Genomic DNA, 16,584 nt, shown 5'->3' with positions numbered 1-16,584 from the left:
GATGAAAAAATTGTTCACTTAATACTCAATTATATTTATGTATTTATTGAGAAAGTTTAATTTAATTTATTTTTAACTTTTTATCTAATTTAACCCAAAAATTTTAATCTAAACCTAATTTAATCTAAAAATTAATAAATTAAAAAAACAAACTTCTTAATTTTTAAATTTAAATCAAGAAATTTAGTACTTAAATTAAGAAATTAAATTTCTTGATTTTTATTAAAATCAAAAAATTAAGAAATTTAACTCATAAAATTTAATTTTAAGTTAAATTGTGTTTAAATTAAAATATCTAAGTTAATTTGAATAAAAAATTTAAAATCAATTAAATTAAACTTCTCTAGTAAATGTAAGAGTTAAATTGAACACTTTTACAAATATTATAAAACTTGCAAATTTGGCCCATTATCCGAAAGAAAAATCTATTTAACTCCAACCCATTGGGCCCATACCCATGAAGCATATTGGGTCTGTCAACTTGACCGCTGCCTTATATTTGGTCATCGTTTATGGTTAAGGGCTGCTTTTATAGTTAGGGTTTTTTTAGAGTGTAGCCGAAGACGAGAGGGTTTTAGGGACCCAAAAAATTAAAAAAAGAAAGAAACAACAATAATGGATTCTTCGGCTCTCAATTCCGCTGAAATGCAGCAATTCCTTAATGTAAGCAAAATTTCTATTCCTCGCTTGGTTACGTAGTTTTGATTTTGTTTTCAATTTCAATTGTCTTCGATATATTGTTGTTTAGTTATTGATAGATTCAAAGATTGAGTGCTTGAATGGAGCGATTTAATTGATTTCTACATGCATGGGTAGTTGGTTTTTGCAATTATAGGATCGCATTTTGAAATATTAGTGTATGCTTTCAGAGTTTTGCTTTAAGTATATGAATGCAATGGCAGTTGAGTTTTTAATTTGACGCAATATTTAACTCACGAGCTCAATATTTGGTTAACATGGAATCTATCTGTAATTTCGTCCTGTCCTAGATTCAGCTGTACTAACTATGATAATGGATGTGTGGTGATCAATTCAGAGATTGGAAAATGAAAAAATTCGATTCTTTTTCTGATGAAATTTAGTTTATCACTTATATGGAATTATGGATGATCTTCTAGATGGGTTGCTGTTGCCTGCCTTGTGCCTACATTGCCACTTTGTGTTCTTTTCATTGTGAGAAAACTTTATGATGTGCCTTTACGTTATTAAGTTTTGGTTTACTCCTTTGTTTAAACATTATTTTGGTTATTGTGGGCTTAGTTGTTAAGAAAGTACTACTATTTCACCTGTTAACGTTTGCATGTTGAATTTGAGGTTGGAGTATTTGCTTAGAGACGGGGAGTCAACTGGGAAAATTTCACCTATGGCTGCTAACCTAGCCAATGAATCCCACTAATGACACTAAATTAATAAATTTAATATTGTTTTCTCAGATAGCCCACTAAACATACTAATTATATTGAAAATTTTCAATATTGTTGTTGCGTCAAATTTTCAAATTGAATTGGAATTTGGCTAAGTGATCTTATTGTCACAAAAATGAAAGCTTAGTGATTTTTAAATATTAAATGAAAATTTAATCACTTTGATGAGATTTAATGATAAGTTCAATGACAGCGGGTGAAAGCAACCTGGATAAACATGAAAAATGTTTAATGGAAAAGAGCATCATTTGTAATTTAAATGTTTTATGGATGCAGTACTTTGTTCTTGTTGTTTTGGCATGCTTGACCTAGAATTTTAATACCTTCAGTTCACTATTATGCAATTTTCATGTCCCAATGACTTTGTTGTTATGCAGCAAGAAAAGGAAAAGGCCATGGTTAATGAGATGGTGGCTAAACTTACTAGTGTGTGCTGGGATAAATGCATCACTAGTGCGCCAGGGAGCAAGTTCAGCTCAAGTGAATCAGCTTGCCTATCCAATTGTGCCCAGCGTTATATGGATATGAGCCTCATCATAATGAAGCGCTTTCAGTCCATGCACTGAGAGTTTGCGCATCATGTCATTTACAAGATGTTACTGCTTGTTAGCCACTATATGCAGTTAACTGTATCAGTAACAAGATGTTAACTTGTTTTTTTGAAACTAAATTCCATCTTATTTGATGCTGCATGATTTGCATCGTTTGGCATTGCAATTTTTTCCCCCCTCTAAATGATCCTAAACATTGACAATTATGAATTCTACATGTCTGATTGGTTGTGGCAAAGCAGATACATTTAATATCACTAGTATGCCAATTGTTTACATGCTTGACAATTTGCAGCAATGTGTAATTTGGTGGAGAACAATTTGTCCATGTCGGTATACTGCTGGCCCTATTACGAGCTTGGGCCATCCTGGAAAAAGACGGAACTTAGACACTGATGTTCATTCCGTAGCCAGATGTGTTCTGTTCCATCTTTGAAATTAGAGTGCTGGCCTTAATCTCCACTCTGGGGTGGCCACAAGTGTAGGCTAAACATTTTCTGTTCAGATAACGGGTGGTACAAATTCAACCCCTCCAGCAAAATAAGCAACTCGGCGGCTGGCGTTGGCTTCACTATCTCACAACGATACAAAACAAATGTTTTTAGGGGCCTCTCAAAATCTTGCTGCAAATATAGCAAATAAATCGAGGAAGATCTCCTTTGCTCCAGTTCGCAGGTTTCTAACATGCCGAATCCAATCTCTAAGTAATTGAGCATGCAATATAACGTTGTCTAGGAGTTCGAGGACTGAACTAGTGTTCTAACAAATTTTCGATCACACATGAAGATCGAATGTCCCACATCCTCCCGGAGAAGAGCAAAAAAAAAAGACTAAAAAAATAGATGAGTTTTCCTTTTTTTGATCTCATCGTTCCCTGATGAACACGCTAGCCCCTTGGGCAAAACTTGTCATCACATGTTCACATTATTAGCTATCAGTTAGCCCAAGGCCATGCACTGTGGAAGTTTTCACTTTCCAGCATTCATAGACTTGATCTCCACATATATCATCAAGATCAAGAAATTTTTTTGTCTAGGCTCGATTCTGTAGACCCAAAGACATATCAAGCTATAAATACAGTCCAACTCTCCATAAATGCTGCAACCAATTATTATCAGCAAAAATTAACTATTTTAAAGCTCCCAGTGGCACAAATTCCATTTTAGAAGAATTACAAGCAGCCTAAACCTCATACCAACGGTCACAAAATCTTACATACAAACGAACACAGAAATAATAATGCGATGGATTGATTACCAAAGAGCATTACCATTCAATCAAGGCAATCCAAACAGGTCACTATTTTTTTTTCCTAATGTTTGTTCCTTTTTTTCACATGGATTTAGTAATTGTTTGTTCTTCTTTACTTTACATCTTGGTATTTGTCTGAGACTGAGTTTCTGATGTCAAGTTGCACTGATGACCCGTTTCGACTCCCCAACTCCAGCTGCTAAAGCAAGAACATCAGGTGATATTTCCCAGCTTCCACTTTTTCTTCCCATACTAGAACGCCTGGAATGTAAGACACTACGTCCTTCCAAGCCCTGTGGGGGAAGGATCCTGCTTAAATCCGGAGAAACATCGGTCAATCCACCATCCTCATCCAGATTGTCATCATTCCGTATTGCTCTATCATAATCATCCACCACCTCTCTTCCAGTTTCATCCCATATGGGTTTCCTCCCCATCTCTAAGTCACCTACGGATTTTTCTATGTTTGAACTGACAAAACTACTCACCATTCTCGGCTCCTTGCAAACTTTTGCCCTGAAATTGTTCTTAGATGGAGGAATGCTAGAGCAAAAGATCTCCATGAAGTTCTCAAGTAATCCTTTGTCAAATGGGTTGGCTAGTCCATCATACCGGTATCTAAAATTTTCATAAGTAGACTGCCAAAGGAAAGAAAGGAGAACAAAATCTAACTTAGAGACAATTCGAGATGTAGATGAAATTACAGGAATCAATTTATAACCTAAACAGAAAAGAAATGGTTGTTAATTGGAAAATGATATCCCTGCCATAAATGCAGAGTTCAGAAAATGCCAATGAAGGAAATTTCTTAATACACCAAGAGTAGAAGGATTTCTTACCTGGTTTTTACTGATTAGATACAAATGGAACACACTAAGGCCGCCAACAAACCAAACTGAAATAAAAGTGTAAACTACTAGCACAATGGAGGCCGGAGTCTTGGCCATTGCTTTCCAAATTGTTGTCTCCTCACTATTCATGATCCTCTTGATGTAAACCCAGCAAAATCCATGTACATATAAGCATAGAAGAGTCGCAATGAACACAAACATGAAGAAGAACCTGTAATTTCTCTGCATCCAAAATCAAATAGAATTCAAATTTGGAAAAAAAAAAAAACATCATCTTATATGCAGAAATTTGAGTGAACGCTGACAAATACGACTGAAAAGAAAGTCCCATCGCTATTTTTAGCAACATCATGTCCAGAAACCTTTAAACAAACTTTTTCCTAAAACAAAATTGCAATGGATACATTTGAAAAACAAACCCCTTGTTAAACTTGTTTCAAAAAGCACATTTATTGTCTTTTCTTTTTTTTTTTTCCTCCATTGTGATGGGGACAAAAAATCCCAATAGGGTTTATCATGATGCAGATAATTTGAATCCAGTAGAGAAAGAGGACAAATGACATAAAACTCAGGGAAATATAATTCTAGTTCTAGAAATGCTTTAAGATTCAGAAGGCAAAAATTATAGTTTTAGAAGAATGATCAATGATCTATGATCATACCAAGCCAATGCACTGACCAACCCACGGGCAGTGATGATCAAATCTTTGCACACAGTTATTACATATTGAACAGTGAGAACAGCGTGGAGGCCTATAAAGCATGCATGTATCACAGTACTTGGTCTTCACGATCATTCCATTGATAACAACATCCTTTGTGCGCGGTAAACGAAAAGGTGGGGTTTGGCCCATTGTAGCTTCAGTGTGCCCTTCATAACCTTCTAGTTCTGGAGGGTGAGCATTACGAGGTATTATACCGGGATCTCTTCCTGATGTTAGCAGAAGAAGGATCAAATCCTGGAAAATGAAGTACATCCATTAGTTCAAGGGTGCAGCAGGCAAAAAGAACATCTTTCTGCTAAGCCAATCTTGATCATAATTAATTTAAGCATCTGTTCAATTAAATTTGATAATCAACTAAAAATTAAATGACCATCAGAGTAATAGTCAAACGTGGAATTTCAGCAGGTAGGATGAAGGAGCAGAAGTGAATGAAACATTAGCTTTTACAGAAATAAAAGAACTTACTAATGATGTGAGGACAACAACAATGACTACAATTGATATTCCCCAGTGATGAGGAAAATCATCCATCAGCTTTCTTGCTACAAATACACAAAAAATAGCAATTGGAGCAACAATAAGAAATATGGTTAGCAGAAGGGATCTCGCATCAGGTCCAAATATAAGCCTCCCTTTAAGGAAGAATATCTGCAAACAAAATGGCCAAAGCAGAAATCAAGGAATTATCAGCGTAAGCAAAGAACAAAAGGAAAACATGCAATGATATGCTTATCTCAGAAAGGATGCCTCAGAAAACTGTGTTTTTTTGGCACATCACAGCCTTAAGTTACTAACCAAGAAAGCTTGGCATCAGATTATACCATTGAAAGGTGATTTGCCCTTATTCCAATATATCCAGTTATTGCAATATTTTTTATGTTGTAGTAATAGGTGAATTAAGTAAATCTTTAATGCAGTTAAACTTTAAAAATAGACTTTAATATAAAACCTCAACAAAGGATATTACAACCATCTAAACATGTGTATGCTACAAATATTCTATTCCGACTATGAAATTCAATATAGGCATAATGATGGGATCCTACTACCATTGACATTATTACAGGATTTGCAACATAAGAGGAATCAACCCATTGGAGAGGTCATGGAAAGCACATATGTAGCAACCAATCGACAAAATGCCTTTAGATGATAATGTCCTATAATTTCAGTAGCAAGCCCTATAGGATGCAACAAATGCATATGTAAGAGAAATGGGATAGTTGATCATGCTCAGTAGCTGATGAGCAAAACAGTGAAACACCAAAAGAAGATCATGGATGAAAGCACACTGACAAAACAAGTCAATTGAGAGATGAGAAAATGGAACTACATTTATATGAAGCTGAAACTCTGACAAAACTAGTCAATTGAGAGACAAGAAAATTGTACTACATTTATATGAAGCTGAAATTCTGAACAAACTGATCATTCTCTACCTATAAAATTGAACTACACTTATATGAAGCTGAAACACAAACTTGATCCCAAGAGAAAATTTTCAGACAAAATTAATTAAAAATGGGGATGGATCCTCCCCCAAGTCTGGCAAAGCAGGAAGCCTCGTGCTAAGGATGCCCTGTTCTAATCAAGCTAAAATATGTCAGTCGTTTGACATATTGATCCTACCCAATTCACAATCAATATTCCAACCACAAGATAATTGCCCAATCAACTAGTAAGTAAGAGTTGAATCCTAAAAAAGTAAAATGAGATGTAAAGTTTTTTGCACAGCGCCACCAAAAAGCCCATCTTTAGCTGCTCTTTAACATTAATAATTTCCAGATTCCAAGTTTAGAAAAACCCTATCCCCAGCCATCCAATTTCAATACACAAAATTGCGAAAAAGATTAAGGAAAAGATATGATAGAATTAGTCAATAAATTTAGCTCAACAATAAGCAAACCACAAGGAAAGCGTAAGTTTACATTGCTGCCCTTCCAGACTTGGTAAGTCCTGAGCTGATCCGTCCCATCGTCGATGGCGGAATCTCCTGCAGCCGGATCCGGAGTCCGGGATGGAGGCGGTGGAACCGCATAAGTCTGTCTCATCCCCTTCCTTCTCTTCTTTCTCTGTAAAAGAAATCCTCTTTACCTCTTTTTCTCTCCCTAAAATGCAATCAAATACACAAAGGTCAATTCCAACAGCACTGCAATTACAATTCTAACGCAAAAAAGAGTGGATGAAAGGAGAAAAGCAAATAAAGGCGGCTCTTTTATTAATAATAGAAAAAGAGTGCTCCTTTTGACTTGTTTTTTTTGGTTTTTTTTTTTTTTTCATTAAGACAAAAGGTGCGAGGGAGTGGGGTCGGTTTCACGCATTATAATGTGGTTGTAGAATGAGGTGTCAGATTCTGGCCAACAACCACCTCCACCACCGGCGTTATGGGCCTTAAGCAGTAGCCGTCGAGGACTTGCAAAGAGTAGAAATAAACAAGACAAGCGGTAGTAGTTGAATGAAGATTTATAATAAGATAGAGAGAGTAAAATCAGCTCCGTATATTCTTCTTCCTGACAACGACAGATTACTACTGATTCTTGCAGACTTTGGGATTCCCATTTCCCAGTTTATTTTTTATTTTTACGATTCATTATTTGGCTCCGATTCACTTCTAATTGCCTGCTTTCTCTCATCGCTTTCGCTTGCAATCGACATGGGCATCATTACCCTTTTTTTTTTTTTTTATAGATTTTATACCAAATAAATACTTTCTTTTTTACTCATAAATATGCAAAATGGGTATGAGATAAATTAATGGGATAATTTATATTAAATTTTAATTTAATTTTAGTTTTAGTATTAAAAGTGAAAAATTATAAATAAAAAATAAAATTTTAATTATTTGTTTAATTTAAATATCAAAATAATAAAAATATCAAATCACTGTTTACACAGATATAAAAAACCGTCATTTATTTATCGAATAATATAATATATAAATAATGATTAGTAAGTAATATTTTTAATTTTAATTTAATATTATGAAAATCATTTTTAATGGTATAAAATTATAAATGAAATTTAATTAAAATTAAATAAAAGATAATAATTAATTACAAATCATTCCAAAATTGAGGTCTAGAAAACGTACTAGAAAAACAACATTGCCACAAATGACAATGAAACAGAAAATCAGAGGAAGATTTTTGATGCCTTGACCATGCTTAATCCAACCAATATAATATTGTCCCATACGTATGGACTAACAAAACCCCTTTAAATCATGTCTAATAAGGGTAGAAGCTTAAAGTTTGAAAGGGAGCATCTATTTTTACAGCTTAATTTATTATAATTAATTTAATAAATAATTTACAAAAATTTAAATTTAATTTAAATAATTTTTTATAAAAAATTTCAATTTAATTTAAAATAGCTCTTTATATTAATATTCTATAACTAGTTGTCTTTATTAATATGAATTATTTTATGTTCAAATTTTATAAAATATGTATATCAACTTTTGAGACATATATATATATATATATTCTTTAATTAATGTGTAATTAATAATTATGTAATATTTATTTAAATATTTAAATTTCCATTGATTTATTTTTAAAATGTTTTTAAAGGATTATTCTAAAAATTATTTGCTCATGAATGATTATATATTTATTACTATTAAAAAATAAGTATGTATAAAAGAATGAGTGAATAATGTATACCTCTATATAAGAGTGTAGTATTAACACTTCTCTTCATAAAAATTATCATTTAGTATTATTTAACAATAGTTGATATAAACTAATTTAATCAACATTTTCATATGAAAAAGAAGAACTATTAAATTCAAGTTATACAAGTAAATAATTTATTTAAATACTTATTAAAAAGATAATTTAATAATTAAATTTAAAATGAGTCTTTATATATAAAGGTCCTACCGGGAGTCGAACCCAGGTCGCTGGATTCAAAGTCCAGAGTGCTAACCACTACACCATAGAACCAATTTATTCTGTTGCTTTTACAAAAGTTAAATGAAAATTTATCAACGTAACCCATGAGCTCAAATAAATTAAGCTTGAGCTTTTTCGCACCACAAGAAATGTTGAAATCGTTCTTCTTTTTAGACTCATCCTTCATTTCTTTTATTAACATTAATGACTCGAGTGGCTTCTTGCATATCTATTTTCGGTGACACAGTCCAAGCAGTGTCCCGTGTGAGTAATTAAGCTTGAGAAATTTGCCTTATAATCAACCAGACCAGTAATCTATATATGTATAAAAAAAGCTTGCCTCTAAAGAGAACTCTCAGCAGGTAAGTTGCATTAGGATAACTGGACAAGTCAGCTGTATTTATGAAAGCTTGTACTTAAAATACCCGTTTATTGTTAACATGTTCTGATATAGCATTAGCTGTATTGTTTTGGTGCAACATCATTTTCTTTTCATCTTGATCAATAGTTTTGTGCAATTTCATCACCATGTGCAATTTCATGAATGGGTAGTAGTTTGAATTTGTACTGCTAGCTATTTTGTGTAAGTCTAGATCTACAAAACAAGAAAGAACACCGGATAAGGTATCTAATTATAGAGACTTGATCTCCTTATATACACATTAGATAAACTTAAATTGTTATTAGGATTGTGATAGAGGATTCACACATAAGTTTTATCATTATATAGACATTAGATAAATAAATAAGTTTTATCATTCATTCATCTGCTTTAACAACTTATATTCATACCTAAAATCAAAATAGAACGAGCTTTTTAATATTTTGTTCCACGAAATTTCTACTCTCACTAAACCCATGATAAAATGAATAGCTCATTTATAAAGTTAAATTTAGACATAGAAGCTAATTACAAGTGGTTGGTATCACATCATCATATACAATAACCACCATAATTAGCCACTCCAGGAAATCCTACCTTCTATATTATCATCATCATCAAGATGAAATTTATACTAATTATAGACCTATACCAATTCAGTTTACAGATTCCTCCTACTACGCATTGCATTTTTCGTTAAGTGATATGTGACAAAAGGCAATCGCAGCTATAATGAATTTAGGCTCTGTTTAAGTGTTTTTTTTTTTTTTTTAACCCATTTTGCTATTTTTAAAAAATAGAAAAAAATAGTTTGGTTTAAAAAAATAATAATAAAAACCAAAAAGATTATATATTTTATGGAAAGTAAGAACTAACTTTTTGTTATAATTGTCTTTTTTTTTTTAATTTTAATCTGAAGTAAATTTTATATATATGTTCATGAAGTAAACTTTTCTATCATCGCATTTATGTTTTTAATTAACAAAATGAGAGCTTATAAAAAGAAAAAGACAAGAAGTTAACCATATAAAATCTTCAATCATACCATCACAATATTTATGCCATATTTGTTTATTCTTTGTGAGAGAACAACTCATAAATCAAACATAATTATAAGTAGAAAGATATAAATAGATATTATTCTCTCACAATACACAAAATCCATTATCCTCTCTAAGGAAAAATTAAAATTTTGATTCTATCAGAGTACTATTTTTCAATACACCTAAAATATTTTATAAATTTCCTCAGTTTTGTAATCTTTCCAAACTACAAATGACAATAATACACAGCAAGAAAGGTGAGAGACAGAAATGGAAGACAATTATTATTGAATAATCAGAGAATGCCCATGGCCATAATTTTAGAGAAGTGATAGTCAATCGTTGATTTCTTTATACCATTAAAGTTTGAAGAATATGAAAGAGTCCAAGTTTTTGGTCCACCAATATGATCAGAACACCCTTTGATAGATTACTTTGTCCTTTAGATATGTCTAGTGTATATTGGCCAGGATGTCGTGCAGCAAAACAGCTATTGCCTATATACAGTTGCGAATTAAGCTTGGGGAATCGCATGAGAGAAAACCTGCGCAATTTCCTTTGAAATTTTGTCATAATTTATGGCATCAGTGGTAGGATATAATCGTTAGTATCTTCTTTAGTTTTAGGCATTAGCCTTAGCCCCTTATGTTAAAAAAAAAAAAGAAGAAGAAGAAGAAGAAGAAGAATAAAAAAGATTTCACTTATTATGGGTATGCACACCAATATACAGTTCGCTCAAGTGCAGCGCAGCAACCAGATTGAAAACATGGGTGCCTCTTGAGCTAACATAAAGAGCCAAACAGATAACAGACCGAAAAAGATTAGGTAACATTAATGGCTGTTTCATATGTGCACATGATCACTTGGGTTGTATCCCAAATGTTCAAAATATAATCAAGTCATAACAAGAGAGGTGATTTGGCTGTTTTAATTTGTGATGTAGACTCAGAGATTTTAACCTTTAATTTGTTCTACCAAATCCTTCAATACCGTGTTGCAGCCCAGATAGGTGTTGTCAGCATATCTATATATCTCTTCTCTCTACTATAATTTGTCACACCAATTGCACTTGCATTAATTTCTGACACATACATATTTTAGATAAGAGGAGGCTGGAGTTGCGTTTTACCTGACAAACCTGGTTCTTCATTTTTAACTTTTCCTCGTATTTTTTGTCTAAGGGAGAGAGGTATAGAGAAAGTGCTTGTCGCAAGGTGTTTTGCGGTCGCCTGGACGAATACTCACCGAAGTGGGAAGAGTGAGGAGTCGCCACTTTAATTTTGAGGGAAATTAAAGAAAACCATTTGTGAAAGTAAATTAAAATGAAACCACTTCAAAAACAGAGATTCTAGGTTCGGGGTCCATGAACGGGTGGGGAAGGTGTTAGGCACCCCACCTCGTCCCTCAACGAGGGTAAGCAGATTTAACTTCATGTTCTTCATAGTTAGGAGGGTTTGAATGGAAATGTTAATCCTTTTTGACTGAAAGGAATGTTTGATTTTTCACTAATCCGGGTTACCCAGATACATAAGTAAATGAGACGACCTTAGTGAGTTGCGGTTGCGTATTAATTTTATTTCAGGGGAATCGTCTTACGTATTTATTGAAATTTAATTTGGGAATCGGATAAGAACTCTCTTCCGATATCCTTTAAATATTTATTAAAATTTTTAAGCTTGAGAATCGGATAAGAACTCTCCTCCGATCTCTTTTTAAATGTTTATTAAAAAATTTTAAGCTTGAGAATCGGATAAGAACTCTCCTCCGATCTCCTTTTTAAATATTTATTAAAAATTTTTAAGGGGAAACCGGATAAGAACTCTCCTCCGATCTCCTTTTAAATATTTATTAAAAATTTTAAGCTTGAGAATCGGATAAGAACTCTCATCCGATCTCCTTTTTAAATATTTATTAAAAATTTTAAGCTTGAAAATCGGATAAAAACTCTCCTCCGATCTCCTTTTTAAATATTTATTAAAATTTTTAAGCTTGAGAATCGGATAAGAACTCTCCTCCTATCTCCTTTTTAAATATTTATTAAAAATTTTTAAGGGGAAACCGGATAAGAAATCTCCTCCGATCTCTTTTTAAATATTTATTAAAATTTTTAAGTGGAAATCGGATAAGAACTCTCCTCCGATCTCCTTTTAATAGGGATCGGATAAGGACTTTTCCGATCTCTCGAAACTTGATTACAGCTACCCGTCACGAAATCCTAGAACTAAGGGTTTTGGCATTTAAAGATGCAGGAGCTCGGAATAAGGCTTCTTTTAACTCATTGGTACCTTGTAACTAGTCAGGAGATACCAAACTGAATTTTCCGACCTTCCTATGTGATCGCCTTACCAGTACCTTTTGATACTCGATCTATCCCATTTATCTATTTTAAAGTTCGGTTTTACTCTGCCTTGTGTTGTCTTACTCAATTATCTTTTGCATTATTCTAGTGATTCGGCCTTACTATTTTCCCGACTCATTGTTTAGACCTTTTATTATTTTTAAAGAAACCCTTAAGATACGGTTACCTACATTTTACCCGACCCCTTATACATTACTCGAGACTAGAAGATTTGCATTCAGAAATAACAAAGATTAATAAAAAGAATGGACTGATTAACAAAGGAGTAAACCCGAGAGTAATCTTTTGGTATTCTTTAGCGCAATATAAACTTAAAAAAAAACAGAGGAAATACAAAAAATGAAAACGAGCACTTAATAAAATGGCAATACGAGCACTCACCTGTAGGGAGCCAAATCTACTAAACTAAGTATTGAATCACAAAGCTTAATAGAACTGTAGATTGGTAACCGGAAGATTAAGGTCCGCCTTGAAACGAAGGATGCTTCGCTAAAATGCAATCGGGTCGAAATAATACCCGAGTTTAAATGAGGTTGAGCCTGGACAATGGGAGTAGAACTAAATAAAACAAAGAGCTGAAAATGAGAGCACCACAGGATAATGAACGAACTGGAAATAGAGAGTTTCAGTATTCAAGAATCCCTTTTGCAAGAAAATACTTTAGAAAACTGGTTTCAAAAGTTTTTCTTATGAATGCTAAAAAAAAGCAGAGTAACTAACTGAATTAAGTTTCAGAGTTCTTCCACTATAGTCACTGCCCTCTTTCTTTCGTCCTCCTTGAACAGTTTTTCATGCAGGTATTTATAGGAACCGGGTGCTCCCCATGAAGGGTCAGGATCTGTTTTGGGGGAGATGGAGGGTTAAGATTTTGAAGGACATGATCTAAGGGCTCAGGAATTAAAGAGAATCAGAACGGACGACTGGGATCCCTTCCGGAGTATTTGTCCTTTTCTCTCTTCTAATCTGACGGCCCAAAATTTCTTGTCAAGAGCGATCTGAGGGCTAGGAGTGAAAGGCGCTGATCTTGTCATTTTTCTTCTTCGATCTGAGGGCTCCGAGCTCGTCCTTACAAGTAAGATCAACGGTGGAGATTAGGATGTACAGCGCTGTCCTGACGTACTCTGGCACATGTCAGTAGTGCGGGCGATTCTGGGGCGTGCGGTTGAGATTTCACCTGCAACGCTTTAACTACCTTGGCTCTGATTATGACGATAATCGGCAGGAGCTGTCTCATTCTCTTTGTCTTCCGACCTTCCCTCCTTTCCAGTCTTTTCAACGTGATCCTTTTCCGATCTCTCATACCGGGTTCCCCTCTCCTGACACGCTCTCTTCCGATCTTTCATGCTGGTCTCCCTTCTACCGATCTTCACCACACCAGTCTTCCTTTTTATTAGGTTCGGTCCAGTCAAAGCATTTATTTCCCTCAATTCCCGAGGCATCCGCTTCGTTTTCTGCTTGCAATAAATGCTCAAATTTTCCTATATATATACCTTCAACCGGAAAGCTCTACCTCACTTGACTTTCTCCCTTATTCTCTTCATTTTCCTTATTCTAGCTGCTCCGGCAACAATCCCGGACAAAATGACCGCCTTTAATCTTTTTCCGGTTGTCCTTTTTGTTCCTTGCCTGAAAATTTACGATCCCGGTGATCAAAAAATTACGATGACCTTATCTGATGACAGTGAGAAAACTGGACTAATTAACCGATCTGGATCGAGGACCTCGATCATGCCGATCTCGAATCGTTCGCCCGATATAATCGGCGAACTGGTTTCGGGCAAGAAGACTGCTAATATTCCCCTCAACACCGGTGACTGCTCTTTGGCGTTCACCTGGCTTCTCTTCACATTGGGTGCTCCGACAGCGGCTCGGTTTCGAGCGATAACTTTGATGACGACCTCTCTCATTCTCATGAGAGTCATAGTCCCCCCAGCCGGTCTCCTGGTCAAACACATGTTTTGACTCAGCCACGAGACTAGGCTTTGACATAGGCCTTTTAGATAGGATGTTCCACCGGTCTCTAAAGATCGCCCTTATGATGTAATTAGACCTTTAATGTAATCCGATCTTAGAGATCACCCAATGAAAGTTCCCCTTTTGTTCAATGATTGATTGTGATCGGAAAATTTCTAAATTGCGTAAGCACTTGATTGTTTGAACATATTAGAATGACAACTGAAAGTGATTATTAATCTAAGTATAGGAGATCAGAAAACACAATATGCATGAGATCAGTTACGAAATCAAGGACTTAATTAAAATTAGAAATTTGGCTTTGAACACTTAAGATCGGGATCATCTTTAAACCGAGTCGAAACCTTTATCATTCTCAAATTTTTAAATGAGAGACCGGCCATAAGACTGGTGGTATGAAGGCCTAATGTTTGTTCAATCTTATTTGACAAGAAAGATCGGAAATACAATTAAATGATCGGGGGACTCGAGAATTGGTTTGAGGGATCGGTGAGGCTTTAAATGACCTGGAGACTTGGTATTAATTAAATTCTTTTTGTGGGGAGATCGGAAGTGTGGTCGGTTGGTAAAGGGGACTGTGTTGGGGATCGGCTTCAAAGTTTATTAATTTCGGGGGATTGGCAAAAATATGGTGTCGACAGCTGCCCCTCTTTACATAATTTCTATTGAAGGGAAAAATTTTCCCGTGTAGGAATTTTGTAAAGATTCAGACCCATATTTTGGACGTTTTAAAATTTGAAATTTGAAATTAAAGTCCGGAGGCTAAAATCCACTTGGGTCAAAACCTTGAGGTTGGTCACAGGAAATTAAAATGCTAGAAAATTAAAATCAACTTAGATCAAGGAACCAGAGGTTGATAACAGGAAATTTAAATGCATGAAATTAAAATCAACTTAGATCAAGAAACCAGAGGTTGATAACAGGAAATTTAAATGCATGAAATTAAAATCAACTTAGATCAAGGAATCAGAGGTTGATAAAAGGAAATTTAAATGCAGGAAAAATTAAAATCAACTTAGATCAAGGAACCAGAGGTTGATAACATGAAATTTAAATGCAGGAAAAATTAAAATAAACTTAGATTAAGGAACCAGAGGTTGATAACAGGAAATTTAAATGCATGAAAAATTAAAATCAACTTAGATCAAGGAACCAAAGGTTGATAACAGGAAATTTAAATGCAGAAAAAATTAAAATCAACTTAGATCAAGGAACCAGAGGTTGATAACAGGAAATTTAAATGCATGAAATTAAAATCAACTTAGATCAAGGAACCAGAGGTTGATAACAGGAAATTTAAATGCATGAAAAATTAAAATCAACTTAGATCAAGGAACCAGAGGTTGATAACAGGAAATTTAAATGCAGGAAAAATTAAAATCAACTTAGATCAAGCAACCAAATTTTGATAACAGTAAATTTAAATGCATGAAAAATTAAAATCAACTTAGATCAAGGAACCAGAGGTTGATAACAGGAAATTTAAATGCAGGAAAAATTAAAATCAACTTAGATCAAGGAACCAGAGGTTGATAACAGGAAATTTAAATGCATGAAAAATTAAAATCAACTTAGATCAAGGAACCAGAGGTTGATAACAGGAAATTTAAATGCAGGAAAAATTAAAATCAACTTAGATCAAGGAACCAGAGGTTGATAATAGGAAATTTAAATGCATGAAATTAAAATCAACTTAGATCAAGGAACCAAAGGTTGATAACAGGAAATTTAAATGCAGGAAAAATTAAAATCAACTTAGATCAAGGAACCAGAGGTTGATAACAGGAAATTTAAATGCAGGAAAAATTAAAATCAACTTAGATCAAGGAACCAGAGGTTGATAACAGGAAATTTAAATGCATGAAATTAAAATCAACTTAGATCAAGGAACCAGAGGTTGATAACAGGAAATTTAAATGCATGAAATTAAAATCAACTTAGATCAAGGAACTAGAGGTTGATAACAAGAAATTTAAATGCAGGAAAAATTAAAATCAACTTAGATCAAGGAACCAGAGGTTGATAACAGGAAATTTAAATGCAGGAAAAATTAAAATCAACTTAGATCAAGGAACCAGAGGTTGATAATAGGAAATTTAAATGCATGAAATTAAAATCAACTTAGATC

At 33.9% G+C, this 16,584-nt stretch overlaps 2 protein-coding genes and 1 non-coding gene across 3 annotated transcripts; 1 reads left to right on the top strand and 2 right to left on the bottom strand.

Annotated features, from left to right (window-relative positions):
* The first annotated feature begins 506 nt into the window (after positions 1 to 506).
* On the top strand, positions 507 to 2,116 carry LOC110671856 (mitochondrial import inner membrane translocase subunit TIM8). The gene is made up of 2 exons (XM_021834469.2): positions 507 to 663; positions 1,802 to 2,116. The coding sequence occupies exons 1-2, from the start codon at positions 616 to 618 to the stop codon at positions 1,988 to 1,990; spliced, it is 237 nt and encodes a 78-aa protein (XP_021690161.1). The 5' UTR covers positions 507 to 615; the 3' UTR covers positions 1,991 to 2,116.
* Positions 2,117 to 3,083: 967 nt separating this feature from the next.
* On the bottom strand, positions 3,084 to 7,047 carry LOC110671855 (probable protein S-acyltransferase 7). Its single transcript, XM_021834467.2, has 5 exons — positions 6,731 to 7,047; positions 5,268 to 5,450; positions 4,740 to 5,036; positions 4,066 to 4,299; positions 3,084 to 3,864 (listed from the first exon to the last, which is right to left on the bottom strand). The coding sequence occupies exons 1-5, from the start codon at positions 6,851 to 6,853 to the stop codon at positions 3,382 to 3,384; spliced, it is 1,320 nt and encodes a 439-aa protein (XP_021690159.1). The 5' UTR covers positions 6,854 to 7,047; the 3' UTR covers positions 3,084 to 3,381.
* Positions 7,048 to 8,677: 1,630 nt separating this feature from the next.
* TRNAQ-UUG (transfer RNA glutamine (anticodon UUG)) lies at positions 8,678 to 8,749 on the bottom strand. Its single transcript has one exon. It is a non-coding gene; the product is annotated as a tRNA-Gln (tRNA).
* Positions 8,750 to 16,584: the final 7,835 nt, after the last annotated feature.

The sequence above is a fragment of the Hevea brasiliensis genome, chromosome 13 (genome assembly GCF_030052815.1).
Source record: "Hevea brasiliensis isolate MT/VB/25A 57/8 chromosome 13, ASM3005281v1, whole genome shotgun sequence".
In the NCBI taxonomy this organism is placed as follows: domain Eukaryota; kingdom Viridiplantae; phylum Streptophyta; class Magnoliopsida; order Malpighiales; family Euphorbiaceae; genus Hevea; species Hevea brasiliensis.
Note: the sequence above shows the minus strand (reverse complement) of the source record. Positions and strands in the feature narration are given on the sequence as shown.

Coding starts and splice junctions, on each gene's coding strand:
- LOC110671856 (XM_021834469.2), top strand. CDS start 616: ATGGATTCTTCGGCTCTCAATTCCGCTGAAATGCAGCAATTCCTTAAT. Junction 664..1,801: donor AAATGCAGCAATTCCTTAAT/GTAAGCAAAATT, acceptor GTTGTTATGCAG/CAAGAAAAGGAAAAGGCCAT.
- LOC110671855 (XM_021834467.2), bottom strand. CDS start 6,853: ATGAGACAGACTTATGCGGTTCCACCGCCTCCATCCCGGACTCCGGAT. Junction 5,451..6,730: donor AAGTCTGGAAGGGCAGCAAT/GTAAACTTACGC, acceptor TTTTGTTTGCAG/ATATTCTTCCTTAAAGGGAG. Junction 5,037..5,267: donor TTGTTGTCCTCACATCATTA/GTAAGTTCTTTT, acceptor TTCATTTTCCAG/GATTTGATCCTTCTTCTGCT.